The following is a 25,823-nucleotide window of genomic DNA, read 5'->3' as shown; positions in this document are numbered from 1 at the left end:
CCCTCCTTGGGCGACCCAGCAAGGGGGAAGCCTGACCCCGGAGAAGCACGTGAGGCACCACAGCCCCTTTCTGCTGCCCAGGCTGCCGCACAGGCAGCCCTGCCCTTGCCAGGAGCCTGCTGCTTGTTGCTTCCCAGGGCGGTCTGGAAGCTCCCCTGCTCCCACGGGGTCCACTCTTCTCAGAGAGATAAGAGACAGAACAACACTTGCTGGGGAATTACTTCATTCCCCCAAGGCTGGGAAAAGCCGTGCTCCACACTTGGATAATGTCCCTGACGGCTGCAGCCTTTCCTGGCAAGGGAGAACACAATCCTTATTAACCCCTTCCCTCTCGAAGTCTGTTGCTATCGCTGAACCCACTGCAGGAACACATTGAGACTTTGTGATAGCATCTGACCATCTCGCCACAGGCAAGAGATCACAAGAAGCCCACGAGGGAGGGAAATGTTTTCTTTTTACAGAGGCACAAAGTAGATGAATCGACTCTAGAGTTTGTGGTGGGGTCAGCAACTAAGTCAGGTCTCTTAAATCCTGTTTAATATCTGCCTGCTAGCCTATTCTAAGGTTCAAATCCATCAAGGGACACAGGACTGCCACAGCCTTCCAGGGTCACCAAGGGCAGCCCCATGGCTGTGGATACGTGGTTACACAAATCTCATCAGCCTCAAACCTAGATCACGCTCGCTTTGCTCTCACTACTCCTCCCAGAAGGCTCTTCCAGACCTTTGCAGCCTCAGTGCTTAGAAATTTTCTAAAACCCAGCACGAAGGTACTTCTGGCAAGCTCAGCCTCTCCTGTTCCTGCATCAACACTCAGCTCAGAGCTGAAATAGTTGATCTTCTCTGGTGCTTATTCCCCAAATGTATTTCAAATTTGCAATCATACCCCCTCTTCAGCCTTTCTTTTGCTCAGCTAACAAGTCAAACTCCTCTGGTCTCCACTGGCAAGATCAGCTCCTCACTCCTTGATCACCTTGACAGCCTGTCCCTGCAGTCTGAATACATCTTTCCTGATTGCGCCTGAGCTAACGCAACAGCGCCCGGCACTCCAGGCAAGCCGGCAATGTCTGTGCAAACATGTTCATACCTTTCAAAGGTGTTCAAGGTATGTCCCTGTCCACACAGGACATGCCATCATCACCTGATGCATCTTAGAAGTTGCACTTTCACCCAGATGGCAAATCTAGAGGATCCAAGCCAGCAAAAAGGGGGTGAAAAGGGTTTCAGTGACATCACTGGAGCCTGGGCCAGGGCTTATTTGCTTCACTTAATTTTAGGCATCTAAACAAAGCACTTTTAGGATCAGATTACTGCCCTAAAGTCTCTCCACAGTCCATGGAAGGAGATGGCCCTTCCAGAAAACAATTCATTCTGGGAAGGTTTCACTCCCATCCACCATCACAAGGACATAAGGCAATTAGTCTTCTAATTCAAGCCGGATGGGAAAAATCCTTTAATAGCCCAGCAAGTTTTGAATGGAAATATTCCCTTCTTGGGAAACACAGCTTGCTAAAGCTGACTTGGTTGTTCCTGACACATGACTTCTAACCACAGCACTTTGCCACCTCGTTTTATTATCACCCATTCATTTCCACAATTTTTGGATCAGTTCTGCACAAATGATAAAATTTTTGTCTTCTTACCTGCACATTGAAAGTAACGTCATCCAGAGGGGGCGGGGGAGGAAAGGCACCTTGTGATGATGTGATGTTCCCAAGGTCATCCACAGGAGGTGGGGGTGGAGGAAGGAAGTCCCCTAGGAGAGAGAATGGGAGGACTTAGACTCACCAGCCTTTCCCCACATTATGGCATGGATGATCAGGATGAACCCTGCAAAACTCACAGCTCTGCCATCAGTTTTGCGGCACAGCAAGTAACACATCGTTTAACCATTAAATGCTCAGCTGCACCCCTCGCTGCTTCAGGAGATGGCTACAACAGCTCAGTAACGTTGGCAGATTGCTTAGAGGTGCTCAGACCCTGCAGCAGAAGGTGATTTGCCACAAAGCCTGAAGGCACCAACAACCGGCTCCACAGATCAAAGCTTGCATCTCAAACCTGCCGCAGGCAACTAAAAAACTTGCAATAACGAACGCCCCGTGTGCAGCCTTGCAATGGATCCCATCCAATTCACCCCCGTTGTGTGCTAAATTATGCCAGCTCTTCTTGATCGCTATAAAGACAGCATCGGGTGCTGTCTAAAAGCAGAGATTCCCTGTTGCAGAAGACACATGGAGGGCTGGAGCCCAAAATCTAGACCAGCCCATCTCCTGCATCCCTACTGCTTGCAGGCAGCCACGCTCTTTGCATCTCCCTCTTCCTATAGGGACTTCATAGCTTCATGTAAAGAACTGCTGGGAAGATCACAGGCTCTTCTCAATGACAACAGCCACGTGATGGGCCAGTTGCAAGCTCAGAAGTATCCACCTCTTTTAACTCTGAGGAGGCTTTTTACATGGGACTGATGTACAAAATATCTACACTTTAATTTGCTCGTCTTAAACTTCCAGAAGTGCTGACGTGAAGACAAAGCAGCATACTGGCTGTGAAGCCATCCAGCTTAGCATAGAGATTGGAGATGTCTCCTTAAGAACTTCATGGGAGGTAAAAAAGGAGAAAACCAGGACAGAGCAGCACAGGCTGTGGGGAGCAGGACACCAGGCTCTGAAAGCACCTCCTAAGGAGGAAAAAAGGGCGTTTGCCATTAGCACTGGATTTGGCTCCTGGGGAGGCAGCTGCCTGTAATTTGGACCACTTTGGTATATTTTATTTCTTCTCATAAAGTTTGATGGACTCAATGATCTTAAGGGTCTTTTCCAACCTTAATGATTCTATGATTCTATGATGCTTCAAGTAGAGCTGTTCACTGTTGGCTCTCCTGTGTGTAGCATCTGGGACGGAAGTTCAAGATAAATAAAAGTGTGAAATTTCATGTATATAGGAACTGTTGCTTTTGGGGGGTTTTAACCCTTTGGGGAAGAAACATGGGCTCCCTACTTGACCCTCCACATCTCCATGCAGTGCCACACCACCTCCTGGCTACAGGCCCTCAGTGCCATCCCCAAATTGCAAGGAGCAGGCTCCAAACTGCTCAGAGAGGTGCTGAGCCAAACCCCAGTGACCTGCAGTCCCCTGGACCACCAGTGCCCAGGTTCAAAGCCCTGGGCTCAGCTTGCCCCGGGTGCAGGCACCAGCTGGGCAGCACCGCTGGCACAGCACCTTCATGCTATTTGCCATGGGAAGCAGACGGGTCTGCATCCCTGGAAAGCTTTTCTGTTCGAATTCAAATCACTCTCTGAAAGGCACAAACTCTCCCTAGGACTTTTAGGGATCTTATTTCCCAGGAAAGTAATTTCTTCCCATTTTCCCCAAAGCGAGCATGGATATGACTCCAAAAACTCCCCCTGAATCCCTAAGAAAGTATCGTCCTAAATACAGATGCACAAAGACAGTTCAAAAACAACACACTGAAAACTAATTTAAGACAACCATGTTGCTCCAATACATAAAATCCCATGAAACCTACTGGCTCGTGATATTATAGAGTTCAAGACTGATTTAAAAAAAAATTACGTCCAATAACATCTGCAGCAGCATCCTCTTTGCCCTATAATTAATCCAATCTTTTATTTCAAATCAGATGAAATACAATACAGAGTAAAAAGAAAAGAAGAAATATTTTGAAATTAATATCTTCATGTTCAGTTCTAAAAAACACTGGGATGTTTGAGTGCTAAGTAAACTTTTCTCCTTTCCTCTGAAAATAACCCTCCAACCAACGTGATTTTGCAAACAAATTCAACTCCAGCGGACACATCCTTCCCAAAGAATACACTTCAGATGATGTTTCTCCAGTTAGCCCCATCTCCAATGCCAAAGACTCATCTCCCTGCACAGCACATTAGTCAGACACTCTTGCTTTATTACAACCCTTCAAAGCACCTAAGCAAAAGGTAGAGAATATGTTGAAAGGGATCAGACAGGGAAAGGGACAGGGTTTGTGCATAAACAGAAGGGAAGAATAACAATTGCTGTAACAGAAAGGGAAAACAACAATCGCTAGAACAAACACAAAACAAACACCATTTTGCCCCTTTGGAAGATCCGTTCCTCCCAAAAGAAAAAAAACATCAGCAAGATTTTTCAGAAAAGGAGCAAAGGACAGAAACAGAGAAGAGCCCTTTTCTAGAGCTTGGAAGAAAACACTTTTCTTTGCAGTAGGAGATAGCTGGCTTTACCGCATCCCAGCCCAGCTCTGCTGACTCTTGACATCTGTGTCAGATAAGCTGCTGGCTCCGCTCTCCCCACAAACGGGAAGGTTTTTAGACTGGGAAGCAGAAAGCAGATGCCTGATGAACTGGGGGGACCTTGCAGATGTTTGGCCTTTTCCTGGTCCTCTGCAAACAGATGGACTTTTCTCCTTCACAGCTTTAGTTATTTATTCTGCCACTGCACTTTCCTCTTTCCCACACACAACTATAGGACCCAATGCTGTTCCCACTGCACTCGCAGGAGAGTATTCCCTCAGATGCAGGAGGGAAAGCTGTTACTGTATTATTATTATTGGCACTGCTGGAAGTCTTCCTCCAACAGAGAGGGAAGCATGCAAAGACCATAAAAATCTCTGTCCTGAGCAGCATACAGTTTTAGACAACACGTGGAAGAAATAGGTCTACATTTGAGGGACTAAAGGAGAAAAAAAAGTTGAAAGCAAGCTTACACTCCATTTAAGCAGCATCTCCCTATGGACTGCTCCAACACACCTCGGGGACCTTCCCTCACCCCAGAAGCTTTGCAAGCCAGACAGATTTCACTTGCTTAGAGCCAGGCAAGCCGTGGGAGGAGGCAGGAAAGTCCATGTACAGGCAGAGTGTATCACTGCCACCCACTGCTGACCACCTCCAGCACCAGCCAGCTATGTGGGGAGCCATCTGGAGAAGGGACCGTCCCCTGGTCTGCATGGATGCACTGGCGGCCGCAGGGCGAATGGGGCTGTGGGGTTACCCATTGACCATGGGCTGGGGGAGGACACATCCCACCCTGAGCACTCACCCTCTCCTGCCTGATTTAACCCTGCTGCTCCTCCATGAATAAGGGATACAACGGGCAAAAGGCTTATTAGTATTGATTGCTGCTCAGCACAGAGACTGCTGTTTTGGTTGATCTTCACCTGGCATCAGCCTGAACACTTGGAAGTACTTAAGTTATGAGAGTGACTGCACCGAGCTCCATCAATGGAGAGACATCAACGCACCTCCAGGAGGCAATTTCTGCTTCAAGGCAGGTGAAATTACCTTCTGATGGCAAGTCCCCCTGTGGAGGGAGCCCGGGGCAGGCAGGCTTGCAGGCACGGAGCCGCATCCTGCCCTTCCTCGCACCACGGCGCAGCCTGCCTTCAGCTCTCACAATGAGAAATCTCTACCCATCACCATACGTTTAGAGGAGAAAATAAACACTCCTCATTGCGCCAGCTACTCGTTTCTTCTTCTTACAGCTGTGAAGACCGTGAGTCAACCTACGAAGCGGCTGCGCGGCGCGACACATGCGCCAGCTCAGTTATTTCAGATATGACGGCGCAACATGCCATGAAACCGCAGCTCTGAGCTCTTCTCTCAGCGCCCGTGCCCACTCCTGTGCCGGAGCATCACCCAGCACAACCACGAGAGATGATACTGTCAGCCCCAGTAATGCTCTCCCTGATATTTTACAATCAAGTAATTAGACAGAAATTAAGTCAGTCCATCATGGCTATGTTTGGAAACTATAGCAGAGCCATAAACAGAAGTGATGCCTCCCAAGACCCAGCCTGGCTTTTGGCTCCAATCAAATCTGTGCCATGCAGATGCATTTGCAAGGTTTTACCCCTCTCATCCCCAAAATCTCCCCTCTTACATTTTCCAAGGAGATCCGGACATTTCATTATTACACTTTTCAAATGTACAAATAAAAAATTGTTCAAAGCCTTAACAGATCAGCACGAGCCTGTCAGGCTGAATAGAAACTCTTAATATTTCTGCCGTTGGCTGCCTGATACCTTCTGGGTACAAGTACAAGCTGAGAAAAACATCCTGGCTCATGCACCAAGCACCTCTCTCACTTACAGTCTAACCTTTAAATTTTTAAGTGCACTTCAGTTTTTTGCAGGATCAGGCTCGTATGTCTCAAGCCTTTGTTTTCAGGGAGATATATCTGCCAGTCAACAAATGAGTTGCAGCACAGTAATTGCCTCCCCCCTTGACTGACACAGTTGTTTAGACACGAAGATTTGCAGCTTTGAAACTTCTAGACACAAAGAAGATCTCACATGTTCAGTAAGAAGAGACTGTTTGGGGGAAAAACCCTCAGAAACACAAAAGAGCAAACCATCATATTTTTCCCTGAAACAATAACTTAACGAAATCTATCCACCAACAAAACAGGGTTCACACTGGTCTTCCCAGATCTCTGGCTGACATCTGAAGACTATATGCCCAGATGTTTTTCATTTTTCTCCTTCCAGACAAAAATAACCCTTTCTCATTGTCATCTTGATAATTTCTGACTCTGATGCTGGTACAGAATCGGTTTGAATCACCTGAAAAACACAGCTCCCTCCTGACTCAGAGACCAGAATAAGGACAGTGACGGAGCAAACCCCCACTGATGTGTTTCCATTCTGATCCAAACAGACTCCATTTGGGAAAGCACTGAGCAGATACAGACACTTCCCATTGCCCTGTCAAGTATCTAACTTCTACTGCAGAAAGCCAAAGTTTGCAATTTGACGGTGATCTACATTGAAACAATTAAGATTTACACTTAAATTCTAATTCATTTAGCACTGGGCTAAAATCCTTTTGATTGAGGCTGCCATGAATTCCACAATAACCACTGCAAAAACCTGCAGAATATTGCAGTATTACCAAGTGGTCTGGGAAACTTCTTACTGCAGAAGCGATGCCGCAGGATTTTTATAGAAAACTTCAGCTAGATATGTCCTGGTGACTCTTAGGTGTGAACATGCATCTTACTAAACTTCTAAAAATGAACATTTTCCCGTAACATCTGTATTTAACATGTATCACTGGAAAAGGAAAGCACACGATTAAAATCATGCTTTGCATCAGTGCATCCTTGGTCAAAGCCATGTCATGAGGGGTCACCGACACCACATCAGTGCAGAGGAAACCGTCGCAGGATTACACACCAGCTCTACTATCTACCTAAATATACCACATTGACCTGTGATTCCTAAAATAAAGCAGCTCCACCAACCCAAAGCACTGTTTAAATTACCACTCTCTTACCAATCGCTAATCCTACCATTTGAACTACTTTTGCTAACCAGCTACTGTATTAATAAGCAAGAGAAAGGAAAAAAAAACACTCACACTGGCTAATTTCACCCTCAGCATTTAGAAAAGGAATACTGAGTCTGTCAGGTAGTTGCACTGAAAATTTACTTCACCACCTGCTAGCTGAAATATTGCTTTTATGGATTTATATTGTATTAAAAGGTCACTGGCTGTTTAAGTCTTAAACAGTTTTAATCATTCTAAAAGTCTCTTAACAGTAAGAAAAGGAAGCTCAGAACAAACAGCAGCAGGGATTCTAATTAAAAGGGCCAATTCATCTAATTTTATTTGGGGTTAATTATTCAGGATTCACTCTCTGATGTGTAAGGAATAGCAATTAGTAATTTTAGTGATTTGAGGAACATTGGAGGTGTAATCAGTTAAAATGAGTGAGTGTTTACAACACAAGATGTTGAATTAGTTTCTCCCAGCTGGAGAACAGGAACATTAGTCCCCTACAGTTCAGGACTATCAATCGCAGTCCTGCTTAAAATATTCTCTTCAAAGAAAAAAAAAAAACCAAAAAAACCCAACAAAAAAACCCAAAAAACCAACCACATGCCAACAATCATGTCGTAATTTTGTTTACTACATGGAAAGTCAATAGGCAACGTGTACCGTGGCAGCTTACACATCCTCACCTCCACCTTCATCCCCTCGTCCAACTACCCAAACCCCTGGGATTCACTGGAAACAATTCCCAGCATTTCTCCTCTCTGCACAATTTCAGCTGGACTACCACCCTCCTGCCATGCCACCTTTTACCACAGCTAGCTGAGATAATGAAAGAAGCAGCCTGTGAAACTTTCAAATGTTAATTAACTTCAGTGGTTAAATATACAGAGGAAAAATGACCGTGCGATTAACTTAAAACCTCTAGGTACAATTCCTCCTGCAAACACAAATCCAAAATAGCTCCACTGGAATCGCTCTGGATTTATTCCAGTGTTACTAGAGCCAGAATAAGTTACTGAAGCTTTCAGGAGTAGCAGATGAGACTCTGATGGGGACAGAGGAGCCGTGTGGGAGAATGCTAACAGGGAGATCCAACACGGGCTGCTTTGACATTTCGGTCTGAGCTGAGGCAGCGTCTCAAAAGCCATTTTTTTCCACCTCTCAAGAGGTAACTGGGTTTTACCACCATTTAGGCATCGCCAGGTACTTTGGTGGGACTGGAGCTGGACCCCTTGCATTGCCTACAAGTTTGTGACCGCTAAAAGGAGCGCCGCTGGCACACCCTGCCACACACTTTAGATGATAAAGCTTTTATTGAGCAACTTGATTTAGCACAGACCGATGCTATCTTTAGTGTCCTGTACACAGATCTTTCATTCCAGCTCTGGTCACCAGTGGGGAAAATCCCACCTACCTCTGGTTCAGGTCAGAACTCACTGACCTCCCTCTCAAAACACCCCAGAGGCAGTAATTAGCACGAGGGTAGGAAACAAGTGCTCAGTTCCCCAAATTATGCAAAAATCTCAGCCGCTTCGCCACAGTGGATGCCCCTCATTGTAAAAACAACGCTTTTTTTTTTTTTTTTTATGAGACTGCGTTTTTATTCCGCCTGTCTGTAGATACCTAGCTGTGCCATCCTTCCCAGCAAAACACAACCAACGCTCCTGCAGCCCCAACGGTTGCAGGTATAACCATATGCTGGGTTGTTTTCCCCCATGCACATCAGCCAAGCATCCTACACATCGTACGCTTACGATACATGCCGCTAAGTACGAAGGCATTGATACAAAGCTGCATTTTGATTCTTCATCTTATTTTTCCATGACTATGGGGCAAAGCATTCCAGCTAATGTCCCTTGCCAGCCTCTCTGCAATAGAGATGACTTATTTTGCTCACCTCAACAACCCGTTTTGCAAACACGATGCGAATGAGCCAGTTCTGCTCCCGCTCAGATCACTTTACACGCAACAGTTATCTCCATAACACTGATACCTGCTTAGAGGAGAGGTCTGCTAGTATCAGAACTCAGCTCTACAGAAAATAAATCAGTCTTTTACTAAAGCTTAGTGAAGGACTAAAGCTGAGCCAATGCAAGAAACAGCCCACAGCACTGTGAAACTAATTAAAATGTGTGCTAAAATAGAAGGAGGAAAAGGGCCATAAGATTAAGAGAAAAGCTCTAAGTACTATTCCTTGTCATAGACTTCTTTTAGGACTTTGGGGAAGCCACCTAGCCCCGCTGTGCCTCACTTCATGGGATGCAAAGCCTTCCTTTGCCTTCCCTCCAGTCTTTATCTGTAGACATAAGGATAGAGTCTGTCTTACTTGGTCTGTGCAGCAATTAGTACGATGAGATCCCACGTTCAGTTGCAGCTGCTCAGGTCCAATAACGGGGACAAAAGTAGTTCCGAATGATGTAAAAACAAAAAAAAAGACACAAAACAGCCTGCTGAGAGGGCAAGATTTCAACACAAACAACTGGAAATATGCTGGAAATCAGGGCATCTAAGTCAGAAGAGCAAACCCTGTCCTCAGAGGGGAAACATGGGCTGCATTCCCACATGCTATCCCTCCTCCTCTGCAGAGTGAAAGGTCCATGAAACAACTCAATGAGGGAAACACTGCCTCACTCGGAACAAAACCGAAATGAGTTATCTATTTGTTTATTAGATTATCGTGTTCAACTCATTTCTTCATTGCTAAGAGCACCCAACAAGAGTTGACATATGCATTAATTTACTGAAGAGGGCTGTTGTGAAGGAGTTGAGGAAAAAAAAAAAATAGCTATGCCACTGGATTAAGATTTCGTTCTCCCTGGCTGTTGTTGCATGGCACAATCAAAACGAATCTGGTTTTTCGGTCAGCTTTCTCCCCTGAGGGAGCAGCCAGGGAAGATGGGGACCATGTCCTTCAAATATATCTTTTCTTATCACCAACCAAACCCTCTCAGTGCCTAGTGATGAAATACAAAACACTGCACAGATCGCAAACACCGTCTCCCAGAGCTCTTCACTGCCAAGGGACTTCCTGAAGTTTTGGAAGCTGCAGCCAACAGTTTTTAAGCAATCTTGGACTTATCTTTGTGTATAATTGTTTTTGTGTTGTTTTCCCACTTTGGGGGTGAATTGCAATGTGAGCGGTCAGAGGAAACCCTACGTGCTGCAGCTTTGGCTTGAGCCTTGGAGCCAGCAGTGGCCTGTGCTGCAGAACATCTGGAAGTGCTGGATCCATTCTGCCTGCCCAGCATACAAAGGAGAGGGACAACAAAAAACACTGCCATAACTAGACCATTTCCCTGGGTGACAGGGTCAACCTTCCTGCAAGGCGTCCTCTTCTCAAAGTCTGCTGCTGCTGGCTTAAGAGACTGGAGCAAAACCACTCACAGATGAACTGACCCCAAAAAAAAAAAAAAAAAAAAACACCAACCCATAAACTGATTTTCAAACTGGCTCATTTAGTTCCCCCCATCCTCTTCCTCACCCCTCCCTATGTAACTCTTATAAACATCCAAAATTTGAAAGATTAAAGCAAAACATGTCTTTATCAGATGTGTCTTAGTTCACTGTTTTCACCAATACAAACAGCCCTGGCTTTCTTCCTTCTATTGCAATTAGCCAGTGCTACCGGGGAGCAGAAAAAGTAGCTAGATTTTCTTCATGCTACAAAATGAATCCCTTGCTTATTCACCAGTGTAACGAATAATAAATGACATCCCTAATCCCTGAAGATAATTTAAGATAAAATCAAGTGTTGGATAAATAGAATTCACCTCCATCATCTTCTTTCAAAGTAAATAACTAATGCTCTGTATCTCCATATACACATTTATATAAATATATATGTGGAGTGGTGATGGGTTTTGTGGAGGGAGTTTGGTTCCTTTCACTGGTACCTACTAGAAATGTCACACATGGTCTGGCTAGACCATGGAAGAGAAATGGGATTATAATCAAAAGAAAAAAAAAAAAGGGGGGTGGGGGGTGTGTATGTATCTTTCCCCAGGTAGATTCCACCTGGAGGTGCTCTACATCCTCTTTATCGTACTTTTGGATAACAGGGAAGGCAGAGGAGATAAAAAATGATGCAAGCTTTCTCTTCTTTGAGATGAAGTTTACCCTAAAACACTGATGCACAAGCTTTCTGTACCAAGGATCACTGTCCTACACCCCAAAGTTACTATACACACTTACAGTTATCACCATCTTTTGAGCAGAAATGCTTTAAATCTTACAATTTTTACATAATTCAACAAAGTAACTGGTTAGGAAACAATGTGATAACCTGACTTTTTAGATAAGTAACTACATTTATGTTTTCCATGTTCCACAAAAGAACCACCCCATCCTTCTCCTTGCTGGTCAGAGCCCAGAGCACCGTGGTGGAGAATACAAGAGCAGAGAGAGCACTTCCCATCAGGAGCATCCTACAGTGGGCGAGGAAGAGGTGAATGACAGAGGCACAGAAAGGACTTCACAAGGATGAGAATGATATTCCCATTCATGACACTGCTGATAAAATTCACTCCCTAAACTGACCCAGGCAGACCGCCTATTCTCAGAATAGAAGTAGGGATAAATGGTGGCAGCGTGGTACCTGTGCTGGTTTTGGGGAACACGTGGCTCTCATTTTGCATTCCCAGCAGGAATGACCGTGATGTTGTAGTTATCCAAGCACACATTTCAAGCTTCTGACCATTCTGAGAAAGCAGTCAATCAAACCAGCAGTTTTGATATAACTCTGCTCAGCATATGGTGCCTCCCTCCCAAGAGAAAAAGTATTAGGGTCTGGCACCAGCCCAGGGTAACTGAGAGGGTGCCCTTGCAGTCAAACATACCGCACCAAAAGCTGGGTCAATTATTTGGTGTAGAGAAACCTGGGTGAGATCGTTTTCAGATTGAATTCCAACTTTTCTATTTAACCAATAGAAAATGAATTACTGAAATATTTGTGGATATTGTTAAAAGGAAAAATGCGGAAGAAAATTAAAATCTGCTGCAAAGATTGTGGTTTTGTTTGAAAAGCCAGAGATTTTATTCTTGAAATAAAATGTTGTGGGGAAAAATGATAACAAATTGCAGTAACATATTGCTACAGTTTCTAGGCTGGACTTTTGAAGTGTTCACTCTGAGGTTTGGTTTTCCCTCAGAGCTGCTACTTGGACAATTTTAGGCAAAAAAATTAAATTAGGTTAGGTGGGGAATCTCTCTTGATTTTCTTTTGTCCTAACTTCTTTTCCAGCCTTGCTGCAGGAAAGTGCAAATCCATTCTTTTCAGATTAATGATTGATCTTCATTCTAAATCCCCACTCCAATATTAATAACCTCTCAGAAAACAATTTAAATGGATTGTTTGAGTGTGTGCTCAGGGAGCAAGAGAAGAGGATAAATCTTCTACGAGCGCAAAGACCTCTATCATTCTTTGAGACCTGCTGATGCCTGCAGTGACATACAAAGGTTTATCACTGTAACATATGCATCTCCCTATGCTACCAGAAGCACATTCCTGGAGCAGTGAATGGGAAGGAGAGAGTGCTTAGCAGCACAGGGGAAGAGTGGATGGCCCATCTCACCTTCTAACGAAAATCCCTCCATCAGTGAGACTAAAAGAATAGACCTTTTCCTCTATCAGGCAGAAGATGCCGTGGGAAGTAGAATGACTTCAATTCTACGTTACTAGCAAGCGTAAAGAGCCAGAGAGAGCCCAAGCAGGTGGTTTGCTCGGAAATTATTTTAATGCATAGAGATGCCTGATGTGTTGAGACTGTATGATGAATCATGGAGCCTACATCATTCGGAGCTGCTTATTAGCCCAGTTTCCCTGAGCTCTGAGAATCTGGGAGCCAATGTCTCTACTTTCTTCATGAATCACAAGAAGAGAAGCATCTTCTGGGCCAACTGCTCTGGACTGGCTTGTCTCCACACTGCTCAAGGTTAGTGCTCTCTGTAGCAGACTGGCTGCATCAACACCATCCGGCCCCCGGTCTAGACCTCCCCCATGACTAAAGTGGTGCCCTGGAGCTGAGAACTACCACTACTCTCTTGCCTTTTTCCAGTCCCAAGTGAAATAATGGGAAGGTTGTGTTGCTGCTTGCCACCACGGTGTTTTTACAGCGTTAACGATGAGAATGCACGCTGTTTGCCCTGGTAGGAGCGCATGTGGAGATACTCAAGAGTGAAGAGTTTTCTTAGAAGCCTGTCTTTGCCACAGGAAGACAAACTTGAGAGTCACAGCCCTAGTGTCCACCTAGGGAAGAAGAGAACCATCCTCCTTTGGAGAGCACTAACCAGCTTTGCTAAATGAAATGGAACAACAGTAGGTTTTGAAAACTCACACTGCAATTTTGCAATGCATGACTTGCTGCATGCAGTCATCCAAGGTGACTGCTTCATGCAAAAGCAAAGCTCATTCCTAGAGGATTTAAACAATCACAGTCAGATTTCCTTGATGAAAGACACTGGAGTGAATAACAACCTTATTTAAAAAGAAAACATGGCATGTTTGGGCTGTCAAGAAAACAAGAAGTAATCAAGAACACACCTGAGAATGATCTGAAATTAGCCAATGTTTATCTTTCTACACAAAGGAAGAATTTTAAATTTAAAAATACAGGCATAATCTAGCTTTAAAATCCAGTACTGCATCTATGCAAAACCTAGATGTGGATGTTGAAGATCATTTAAGGATTCTCTGCTTTCAAGAGACTGAGAGATTTACTCTATATCCTTATCAGGCCATAAATATCACATCATGTCATGGTGATTAGCATCTTGCTGGATTAAAATCTTTAATACAGCTGGATTTAAAAGGCTAATTTGAGAGCCACTCAGACAAGAGCCCAAGGCTGGAGTTGTTCACAAGCACAGAATGGCATGCTGAGACTGCTGCACTGATATCTGCTCCCCTGGTTCTTCAAAACGTTGCAGCTGAAATCACCTAGCCAAGATGGGTAAACAAAGGTGTGTGTCAGGTCGGCCAGCACAATCTTTCAAGGCAATGGCTCCGCAATCATCATGAGAAAGAAGATAAAACCTGCTTTGGCTTTCCTTTACTATATATTTAACATTTGCAAGAGAAAAATCAGATGACTGCTTAAAGCTTGGGATGATGCACGCCATCTTCAAGCTATTCTTGAGCGAAATGTTCAATGTTTCATGTGGTTTGGAAATGGCTTAAATTCCCTGCTGAATTTTTCATGCCCATACACAATTTAGCCTTTATCAAAAAAATCCCTTTCAATTATGTACTTTGCAGAAAAAGCAGAAATTCTTTGGAAGGATTCTAGCTGCTTTTTTTCCCCCTTTTTTTGTTTGTTGTTTTTTGGCTTGCTAGGGTCTGCATAAAATATCCTTCCTTGGATACGCCCACTGAAGTTATCTGGACTTCACCACTTGTGCTACTCATAGAAAATCAACTCCGTTGTCTTTCCCTCCCTCTCTCCATGCCTTTATTTTAATTGAGGGGAATGGGAAGAGGGAAGAGCACTGAGGAGGGGCTAAAAGGTTGCAAACGTTTGGATGGACCCTGCTTTTTACCCTGATACACAACAGGGAGCTGCAAATCTGCAGCAGCGGGGCCACCATGGAGCAAACCTGGCAGACAGGCAGCCTTTGGGCAGTAAAGCCTGCAGGAGGCACGCCGTTCCCAGTGCAGGAGATGCGGCAGGAAAACGAGCATAATTAGAGCACTGCAATGTGCCATCTATTCTTGGAGGCAGAACAGCCCCTCAGGAGCTATTGCAGGAGAGTGAAGCGAGGACAGCCCTCGGACCACTCTAACCCACATCACAGGCATCCCCAGGAACATAAAACCATACTCCCATGTTCTGTCCTGCCAAGCAGCTCAGGCTAAAGATACTGTCTCTCTGCTGCTTTTGTTCTCTGAACACCTTCATTTTGCTGAGCATACACTCCCTAAAGTTCCAGGAATATTAACATAAGCCACACGCAAATATTTTTTTAAAGAAGTGATTCCCATAGTTCTCCTATTTTTGGAGATGCACCTTAAAAAGGCTTCCCTAATGTACTGGAACAGGACCCATATTATCTCTTCATAAAAGGAATCCAACTTCTAGGCTTCTAAATTCATTGGTAAGCTGTTCAGACTTCCTTTTATACTGTAAGATTTCCTTCCCATAAGATGCAAGATATATTGCCTCAAGGGAAACACAGCTTTATGAAGAGGAAGCTACGTATGCCAGAATTGTTCTCTTCCATTATTTGCAACATCCTTTCTCCCTCCCATTGTTTTAATAGAGTTGGTCACCAGAAGAACCTGCAGCAAAAATGCCGATACCCTCAGCAGAGCATCTACCTGCCAAGAGCCCCAAACAACATCTGCTCTTCCACAGAGCCTTTGCAATGTCCAGAAAACATGTTTTCTGTGCACATCCCATAGGCAGTTCTGATAGAAACATGACTTTCTGCTGTTCCCACCAGAATAACGTTTGAGGAATGGATGGCTCACCAGTAATCTCCCACCTACGTATATTTTTGTAGAACTTCATTGAACAGAAGGATGAAGAAGGAAAAAAGAGAGAGAGAAAACACATTCACAGTAGTTGACCAGTGTTACAGGGAGGGGGGGGGGGGGGAAATAAAAATCTGGTGTCTGATTTTCCTACACGTGATCCAAAGAAATGTTACCCTCGTGCATGCACGTGCTTGCATGTAGCACGGACTCAGTTACATGCTTAAGTTCAAGCATACACTTAAATGTTACATCCCACAGGCCTTTGGAAAGCATGTGTCAAATTAGGCATTTGTTGAAATGCTTTGCTAAGCAAAAGGATCAGTTTACGTACTTTCCCCAAAGATTCTGCTGAAATGAGGCTGAATGGTTGCAATGGTACCTCTCAGGAGATCCCCAGTTCTTCCCCAAAGCATTCATTTGCTGGGATTTCACTCTTGAACATTTCAGCTTTGGGGAATCAGTATGGGAAACTGGGACCAGGGAATCTGCAGCATTAGAAATGACAGTATTACCAGGGGTAGCTAATGTAACCACAAATCCCACCCACTGATCCAGATCATGCCCCCCATGAGGGCCACTGACATCTCTTCAATTTCTTTTAAAAATCTCCTCTAAGGGGTATAATCTCCCCAAATTCAAGCAGAGGGAAATCCAGGGTTCCCCCAAATCAGAAACTACTCAATTTGGGACAAGAGAAATTTGCTGCCAGGAGGACTGAATGGAGTTGCTAAAAATAAGCAAATATTCCCAGTGTTTCTGCACTCCTCTCCCTGAAGTGAAATGATCAAGAGGATTAATTTTAGACTATGCACAGTTTTAATGTGAAGAAACCCAAGTTGCATCTTAGCTTTTAAGCAAAGACCAGATGGAAAGTCTATCATTAGAAATGCCAAAGGGAGAATACACTCAAAGTTTGCTTCAGGATGGAAAGGTCATTTCTAGTCATCCTTGTTTTAAATGTTCTCAGAAGCACTCAAGCTTTTTGTAATAAGATGGTTTTCTTTCAGTTTATCAACTTGATTTCCTCCAAAATAAAATAAAAAAAACTCCAAAACAAAAATCACCAAACAATACAAGACAGAAACTTTAAAGACAGGCGCCAGCTCTCTTTTTTCCTCTCTTGAGTAAAAGAGTCATTAAATTTTTAATGAATTGTTGTTTAGATGACAAGAAATGCCACAAAGATGATCTGTTGATTCCACCCAGGGGTGTTTACTTAGAGCTTCATGGGGAGATTTACGAGACGACAGGCAACAGACAACGTGTCAATGAAGGCTGAGAAGCAACGCTTCACTTATCAGGTACCGATGTCGATGAAGAACGTGTCAAGCTGATGAGAAATAGATGAGGGTTCACCACTGTGCTCAAAGCAACGTCCCAAACCCCCAGTGAAGACCATACGCCAGCTGACTGATACAAATTCACCAGCCCATTTGCATTGTAACTACCATGCTACTGGTCATAAGATCCGAGAAGCTCAGTAAGGACCTCCTTAGGGCTAAAGATGCCGTCTTAACTCTAGTAGCTCACATGTGATGACTAGGAGGCAGCAAAATTGTGATCAGTGATTTTCACTGGAGTTATTAGGGTGACCTGAAGACAACGCAGTGCTTACAGTTTTACTCCACCTGCTAACTCATGACAGCTACAAACAGTCAACTTCAACTGAGATTTCACCAGCCCCTAGCCTCCACATGCCAGCTAACTGTGAGGCAAACTCCCCATTAAGATAAGCCCACAGCAGAAGTACAGTATGTGAACAAGCCTGCTGGGACACAGCTTCCAAAGCCTAACAGGACAATATTTAATCAAAGACAGAAAACTCCATTCTCTTATTTTCCAACAAATATAAAAAAACACATAGATATGATGATATAAAATTGGCCTTTTCACAGTAAACACATCTGTGTCCTGGTGCAGATTATTCCCAATAAGAACTGGAGCTACTGGCTAAAGCTGAAAGTGTTTTTTTTTCTTGCCTTTCCTCAGCTCAACTGGGCCAGCCCTGACAAGAAGGATCTGGATTCAGGTCTTCCTTGTGCATAAATAACAAATGTATTTGCAAGGTCCAGACAGCTGCATTTATGTAAATCCACTCAGAGGAGACATTGCTGACCTAACTTCACGGCAACTGGGCTGCGCAAGTGTCAGAGGGAAACGTGACCTGCAGTACCGCTGAACGAGGGACAACCAGACAAAACCAAGATTTCATTCTCAAACAGCATGCTAAAACACTGGAATTAGCAAACAAATGCTTTGTTGTTTCTTGACCACTTGCAAACGGTGATTATTCCATATGAAATAAATAACAAACAAGGACAGAATCCTCCAAGCTCTCTTTAGAAATCTTCTTTTCAAAACACGCCCTCATTTTAATCATTTACCGTTTGCAATAGCGAAGAAGGAAAAACAAGAAGGTAAAAGAAATCTGATACAATCAAACCTTCCCTAGTCCCCACAAATAGACATTCGCTGCCTTCCAATAGACTTGACTAATCATTTTTCTAAGTAGCCAGAAGATTTCGCAATTAAATGTTTATAGAAATAAGATGCATCTTCCTGCTCCTTCTGAAGCCTCATGAGTTTTCTGGCTCCTCTCATAAAAAGCTTTCATTACTCTGGGCATGATGGAGCCAGAACTGCTACAAGAGAAAGCTCTGATTTCAGCTCCATCCCAGTCACTGACCGAATGCCCAGAACCTTCATCACTACTCTTGGACCATGGGGGAAGAAAAAGAAAAAGAAAAAAAAAAAAAAGCAAAAAACTAAAGCAAAACCAAACAAAACAAAAAACATACAAGCAAACAAAAAAACAAGAAAAGGGAAGTTTGAGTCCTAAGATCAGAACTGCGTTTGCTGGACAGGTTTATTAGGAAAAAACAATCTCTGGACTTTCTATAAACAAAGAATATTTGGTCAGGTACTAGGAGATCAAATAGATAGGGAGCCTCACAATTCCCTTCCTGCAGCCTCACGTTTGTGGTGACAACTGCACTTTCCACCGCTGAAATGTGACCTTTAGGCCCTGACATTTAGGCCCAGATTTCCCAACTTGTGTTACCTCCGCCTCCAGTTTCACAGGTGGAATTCATAGCACTTTAACGTTTAAATAGTTGGCCGTGTCCATCAAACACTAGCCCGCGTCTTACCCAACAGATTCTTAAAATGGAATATTCCCGCTCCGGAGACCCATGCCATGCTGGATGGTCAACTTACACGAGGTATTGGATGAGCCGTATCTCTTGGGAAAATCAACATGCCAAGCGAAAGCTCATCTCTCAAAATAGTTACCCTACTACGTTATTTCTCTTTTATTTGTTTCCCTACCACAGTTACACAACACATTCTCGCTGGGGCAAAAGGGATCATTAGCAAAGGCACTTTTGGACACATACAAACGGGCAGCACTAAATGTGCACCAGGAACAGTAAGATTAATAGTCTTCCCACGTGAGAAGGCATAACAAGGCAAACGGATCCTCCGTTAGCTTGTCTCAGTAATATCTTAGGAAAGCACCATATACTCAGAATGGAAACATGGTTATTCAGCAATTATTTGTTTGAAAAGTCCAACTGTGATTGTAGGGAAAGAGCTCAGCTATGATCACGCATCACATCTCTTGTCTTGGATTAGCTAAGTTTAAAGTATTTTCTGTCTGGCCAACAAGAGCGATTTACTGGCATGGAGAAATGTTTTAAATATCAAGAGTTTTCAGCCAAACCAGCCGTTCCTGCAGCTCTGTAAAAGACTCTTGCCCCTACTGAAGGAAGTGAACAATTGAACGAAACCTAGAGATCTGGCAGCTGGAGATCCACCAGCCTGATGTCCTCCGGCTGCCACAAGGCCGTTTCTCCTTCTTGAGGGCGTATGTCCTGTTTTTACACACACAGGCTGAGCGCCTGATGCACCAAGAGAAGTCGGTCAAGTGTTCTCATGTTACAAACCCAACTGCTGCCTTTGCTGTAGACAACAGTTACAGCCTCAAACTCCACAGGACCATTGCTGGCAGGGATGGGTTAACAAGGAAAATTCAATGATGAATTTAATCCAAATCTAAGGCATTGAATGAACTAAGCAGAAGATGAGGAATATACTGCAACACTTCATACATTACCCATTATTACTGTGTGGTCTCATGTCCATACTGATACCGGAGGAGACGCAGGCCAGCTGTGATTTTACCCAGCTCACACTTCTTTCATGTGTTGCCTCTTGTCTTTATAAATTCATTTTTACATAAGACAGCTGTGTCAGACCTGAGCTCCCAGTGCAGTTTTCCTTCTATACTTGCAGAATGAATTCAGTCAGCCAGGTCCTATTTCTCCGTGGGCACCACACAAAGAATTACAAATGGCTCTATTTGTGCCCAGTCAGTGCAAAAAGTGATGTCAAAAGCATAACAGGAAGGAGGAAAGGACCCAATTACAAAAGCAAGACCTGTGAGATAATCTTGGTCCCAGGACAGTGAGGGGTGGCAACTAGGAACATCTCATCTATCTGTCAGTTGGGGTCGTTCGATGAGCATGTTACCAAGAGGAAAGCTAGCACCTTGAAACATCAATTACAACTTTCCAGAGCCAAACTGTGCTTCAGCCTCCTCTGCCCCCTGTGTCTTCATCTCTAACATGACAGGAAGGTAAGCTTGAGCAACAGGAATTCAGTTGTCAAGAAGGAGCGTAATTGTACTGCAGTTTAACAACCAACTAATGGTTTTGCAGAAGTCGGGCGCTCCACCCGGGGGGCTGCCTGGCTGCATTGAGGAAGCGCATGGTGTTGACTTCCCAAACTGAGTCACTGTTGTAAGCCCTGGGGCGGTATTTATAGAGCTGGGGGAAAATTTCCAGGAAACATCACTTACTGGCACTCACAAAAATAGCAAGGAAACTCTTCAATTACTAAACTTTTAAGGAAGAAAGTCTTCCTTCTTTATGACAAGACAGCCAAGCAGCAGCCTCTATGACTTGCTTGGAAGCAGTTACAATTAACATTGCTCCTTATCTCACTTTTCTTTGACAGTAGTAGATGTTGTTCCTAAGCTATTAATTCTGTACAGCTGCAAGGTTGGTTTGGGTTTTTTTCTTCCTTTCTCTTGTACTGATTATTTCCAGGATAAGATGCTGAAGTCAGCCTTGCCTCCGAAAACTTTAGTAATTCTCTGCTGGAACATGTCTGCAATACCACCCTGAGGTTGAACCCAAGCCCGTGCACACAGAGCGAACCCACGTACTAACAACAGATCAACCATGGCAGCCCAGAGGTCAGCCTGAGCCCTTTAACCAACTGTCCAGGATCCCCATTTGGGGGAATGGTTGCAGCCTTCATTAAACCACACAAATCTGCAGGTAAACCTGTTACTGGAAGTCAAGCTATCCCATGCAAAGGGAGCTGATCCCTCTGCACAACCTAGACAGGCCCTGGGATCGCAGAGTGGACAAAGGCAGAGGAAAGGCAAAGATTAGTAGCCAGATCAGTCACCTAAAACTGGCTGTTCCCCTCCACATATGCAACAGTTTCCTTATGTCTCCTTAGAGCCAGGGACCAAGCCAGGCTTTCAGAAACATTTTGTCCCCACAATAGTTTTAAGGATGCAACTGCAAATCTGGGAGGCTCGACCATCTTAGAGCATGTGCCTTTCCATTACAAAAACATGGATTTATGCTCTTGCTTAGCAAGGGTGGGCAGACTATCCCAGACATGGTCCCCTTCCCCTAAGCCAGTATACCCCAGTGGGAAGGATGTAGACTAGTTGACCACAGAAGTGCAACTTTCTGGAATAAAAAAAAAAAAAAAAAAAAATCTTTTAAAAGCACAAGATACAAGCACACGAGCTTGTCCCTGTCCCACACACAAAGTGCAAATGCCTAATCATATTACTATGACTTCCAGACTGTCCCCACCACCGCCCTTCCCTCTGAGCCATGGGGCCAACGTTGGCCAAATGACCTTTGAGAAGGCCTCAGAGATGTTCCCCTACACGTCTTACACAAACCAGTAGCTTGGAAGGGGACAGAAAACCAGGGTAATGAGGGAAAGGCCGCTGGCATGAACTCGGTGAGTACCTGCCCCATTTGACCTCTCTGCTGGGCTGTCCCAGCACAGCTGCTGGGAGGGCACAGGAGGTCCAGCTCTCTGCCAAGCTGTCAATCAGCACAGCACACGGTCTGTGACACTCATGGGACATGACACCCTGTGCAATGCAATGGAGACCCAACGAGTTTGTTTTGTACATGCCACCACGGCGTCAGTAGATACAGAAACGTGCTTTGGCTAGTACTGACATGGGAAGCATTCAAAGCACTCGCGCGGAGATAAGAGGCTCCCCTCATCTCCTCCCTGAGACACACTGACCTCCCCTCCCTCCCTTCTCCCTGGCATTGTTAAAGATAATACAAAAATCTGCCACTTATTTTTTAAAATGTCTCTGTTTCAGAGGGTTTTTTTCCCCCCTGTTTTTCTGAGGCTAATTAAAAAGAAAAGTTTACCAGGAAGACGACAAGAACAAAAACGTGTCTGATATCATTGGATCCAGCCTATAAGGATCTCACACATAAAAGAATTATGTCCCTGAGCACTTTCCAACAGACTTTCAGAAAATTTCATCTTTCTACTTCCCTGGCTGGATAGTCTGTTTGAGTAATTTTCTCTTTCTCCTGGGGCTGGTTGCTAAGAGACGCGCTATTACTTCTCCCTCTCTTATGACCCGATTACTATGATCAGCAAAGACAGCGTGCAGACAACAGCCTGACACAGCTCATACAAGAATATTGGGCTCGTTACAAAACGATGGACTGTATTAACACTCCGCAGCCCCTTTGCTCGCCATGGCCTTTAGAGTCTCCTGGCACAACTGGGGGCTTTTACTTCCCCAGCTTCTGAAGTGCACGTTCAAACATTTTAAATCACAGGACTGGGAAGGAAGAAGAATGCGCTTTTACCTCCTGTGTTTGCTGCGTGTCAGCCAGAGCGGTGTTAATGGATCCTCATTGAGGAACCCTCCTTTCCTTACCCTTCCCGAGAAGTGGCCCAGGAGCTATGATTATCCCTTTTCTCTCTCCTGCAAAAAAACTCTGCAAATACATAACGTAGATTGGGTTAGCACATTCCCTTGAACAGTTCTACAGCACATTGTAAAGCCGATCTTGACACTTCAGGGGCCGAGCGGTGACCTGGTCCTGCAAAGAGCTGAGCTGGATTGCTCTGAGTGAGAAAAGCAGATGAAAATGCACCCAACTGTAGGTGCACAGTGATCCCAAGGAAGCCACTGGGATGCCCAACATGCTCCCGGTATGTGCTGAAATGGCCACAGCCTGGCACTGTGTCTTTTTCATAAGAGCCCTAGGTGGTGGGGCTTGGCGGGGAAGCGAGTTGAGATGAGAAACATAGAGCTCAGATTGCGAGCTTGTGCTGAGGGGCACGTGGGACAAGAAGTTAAGGAAAGTTGATTTTGTTGGTGTTGTTACCAAAGAACAGGTCTGCTGCCAGCTGGTATGGGTCAGGATGCGGTCATCGAACTCAGAGACCATCAGTCTCCACTTAGTAAGAATTTAATCCTCGTCACATTCACTTTTCATAACATAAATTTCAAACATTTATAATTTCTTATATTAAACTTACTTTTGAGAAGACTGTGTTTACTAGCACTGTTCTAGTACCGTTTTCCTACTCTTGAGGGCCACTTCTCCTCCCACCAGCTTGCTCAGGGGCAGTCCCTGGGGCAGGACCCCTGGGCAGACCCTCACACCACAGGCACCCACACTGTACAAAGCCCAATGCCACTGCAGAATATCTAGAAAAGCCAGTTGCTAAATCTTTCCAAATCCATCTTGTAACAGAGGTGGCCCAAACGTACAGGTCCCTCCTCTTATAATTATTCCTCACCCCCACAGCATTTCCCATAAACTCAGTGCTCAGCAAAACAAATGCCAGTTCTCATGTCAGTGTGATGTCTACCAACAAGTCCTTCACGCCAGGCTTTGCATTATGGCTTGGGCACGTCTAGATTAAACCAAAACCTTTCCTTAGTCATTACCATCACAGGAATTAAGAGCTGGAAAAGACCTGCGAGCCTTTTGCACTTCACAGCTCCTCAAATAGTTTGGGTAAATCCCCAATTGAGCTCCTAGAGCATGCTTGCACATTCTTCTGTGGCTACGACTTTCCAGCGTGCCTGCTAGCTAAAGAAGAAGACAGAAGGGGAATTTTTAGATAGTGATGTCTACTTATTAGGAACTAGACCAGATCCCTCCTCATCCCCTTCTGCATAACCACCCACACTGGGGCAGCCAGAGCTGTGGGACTCCCAGTCCTACTCATGGACCCTCAGCTCCATGCGCTTTGCTTAAGCAACGAGCATTTCAGGCCTCGTATATTCAGTCCAAATTGTAATTGTGTAGTGTTCACTGCCAGAAATGCCTGCTCTTTGGCCACAAGTACAGTTTCTGTGGCTACAAGAGTTGCTCATTCATTCTTCTAACCTTTTATTAGACCAACCTGTAATATAATCCAATAGACATTTATTGGTTGCTCTGACTTAGCAGTACTCCGTCTGGCAGAGTAAAAAAGCTGTAGGCAGAGAAAAGGAAAAATATATGTGTAATCCTTCATTATAACAGCTAGTTTTCAGGGCATAGAAGAGCTGCGTTGTGTGAACAAGGGCAAAAAAATAAAAAATGTTACTTGACTGTTAACTGTCACATAACAATTGTTATTATTTAACAGACTAGCATCTGGAGGATGTTAAAATTTCAGATTAAAATAAAAGGACAAGTGCTGCCTGCTTGAATTCAAGCTATTTCTGTATTAGCATTGCTCTCTTGCTTTGATTGGGCACCACAGCCCTTTAAAACTATATAGAGGACAAACATTATCTTTTTTAAAGTAGGTTTGATGTAGTCGATGACAGATGTTTGCAATTTGAGTTATAAAAAGATGGCTTCTTTCCATTCCAGTGTATGTCAGAACTGTCTTTTTTTCTCTTTTTTCCTTCCCTTTTTTGCCCTTTTTCTTTATTCTCCCCAAACTATTGTGGTTCACAGAACAGGCCATTGCAAAGATGAATCACTATTCAATGTTTGAAATAATGAAGTGGAAAAATTAAATATAGTATCTTGGAAGAACAGACAGACAGGAAGAAAAGAAAATGAGAAAAAAAACAGGCATGGAAGAAAAAATTAAAAATCTACCTGCTGAGGAGTGTAACGTTTGCTTTATGATACCAAACAGAGAAAATACGAGCTCACTCACCGGAATTAAAAACAAGGCTAGGCACTACTTCAAGTAGTTCCCAAATAAGAGGCAACGTGTTCCAGAACCTGTGAAAGTTTAATATTTGTAATTCTAACAAGACACAGTCAGAATTGTTAATAAAACCAGGTGGCTTGACTTGACATTTTGTGAACTATGGATAAGTATACTGGTTCAATAATAGTTTTTATGCACCTGTTTTATGTTGCATTTTTCCCAGTGCCATTATCTGAGGTGGTATTTCAAAAAAGAAAATGTTCATCACGAGAGCAAAGCTAAGAGCACAGACCTATGTATTTGTCTCCAACAAAAAAAAAAAAACAGATGCAGACACTATTATCCAGCCCAAGCAATAACAACTTTTGGGATGACTGCAATCAAAACAGAAGGACCCACCCAGAGCCAGTTTATTTACACTGGTGAGAATCACAACTCCTGACACTGGTCACCATGCAGTGGACAACTGAGCAAAACTCCACGTCTCCGTAACTCATAAGCTATCAAGTAGAGGGATGCTGCCCAGGCACAAAGGCACCAGCTTGGTCTCACGCCTCTTCAACACAGCTCAACTTGCTTGGGGCAGTTTAAATCTACTGTTATACAAATGAGAACTACCACTCATCTCCAACTGGTTTCACTTGGTTCTTAACCTACGGGGAAGAGGATGTCATTAGATAGAAATCAATGGAGACTTCCGAAAGGCTGCTCTGAACTGGTTTGCAGCTACCCCTTAATGAGGGACCCCCGCCTTCCCACTTGTTCTGCGGGGTTCGGGGGCTTTGTTCGTGCTTTAAATGCTCTTGTGTAGAAGGTAGCAAAGAC

At 44.2% G+C, this 25,823-nt stretch overlaps 1 protein-coding gene across 11 annotated transcripts in view; it reads right to left on the bottom strand.

Annotated features, from left to right (window-relative positions):
- LPP (LIM domain containing preferred translocation partner in lipoma) overlaps nt 1-25,823 on the bottom strand; it is a 353,105-nt gene that overhangs the window by 188,440 nt on the left and 138,842 nt on the right. For 10 of the 11 annotated variants that reach the window (XR_015700425.1, XM_087739193.1, XM_087739197.1 and 7 more), the window contains one exon: nt 1,643-1,755. The exons of the other annotated variant lie outside the window; for it this stretch is intronic. Coding sequence is in view for 9 of the 10 variants with exons in the window: in XM_087739193.1 (XP_087595319.1) it covers nt 1,643-1,755 (113 nt within the window). In the remaining variant the exon portion in view is untranslated. The remainder of the gene's footprint in view (nt 1-1,642; nt 1,756-25,823) is intronic. 11 annotated transcript variants of the gene reach the window in all.

This window comes from Nipponia nippon, unplaced genomic scaffold (assembly GCF_047370975.1).
Source record: "Nipponia nippon isolate SJK-2023a ecotype South Korea unplaced genomic scaffold, ASM4737097v1 scaffold_7, whole genome shotgun sequence".
Lineage (NCBI taxonomy): Eukaryota > Metazoa > Chordata > Aves > Pelecaniformes > Threskiornithidae > Nipponia > Nipponia nippon.
This window is presented reverse-complemented; position numbering and strand designations above follow the sequence as displayed.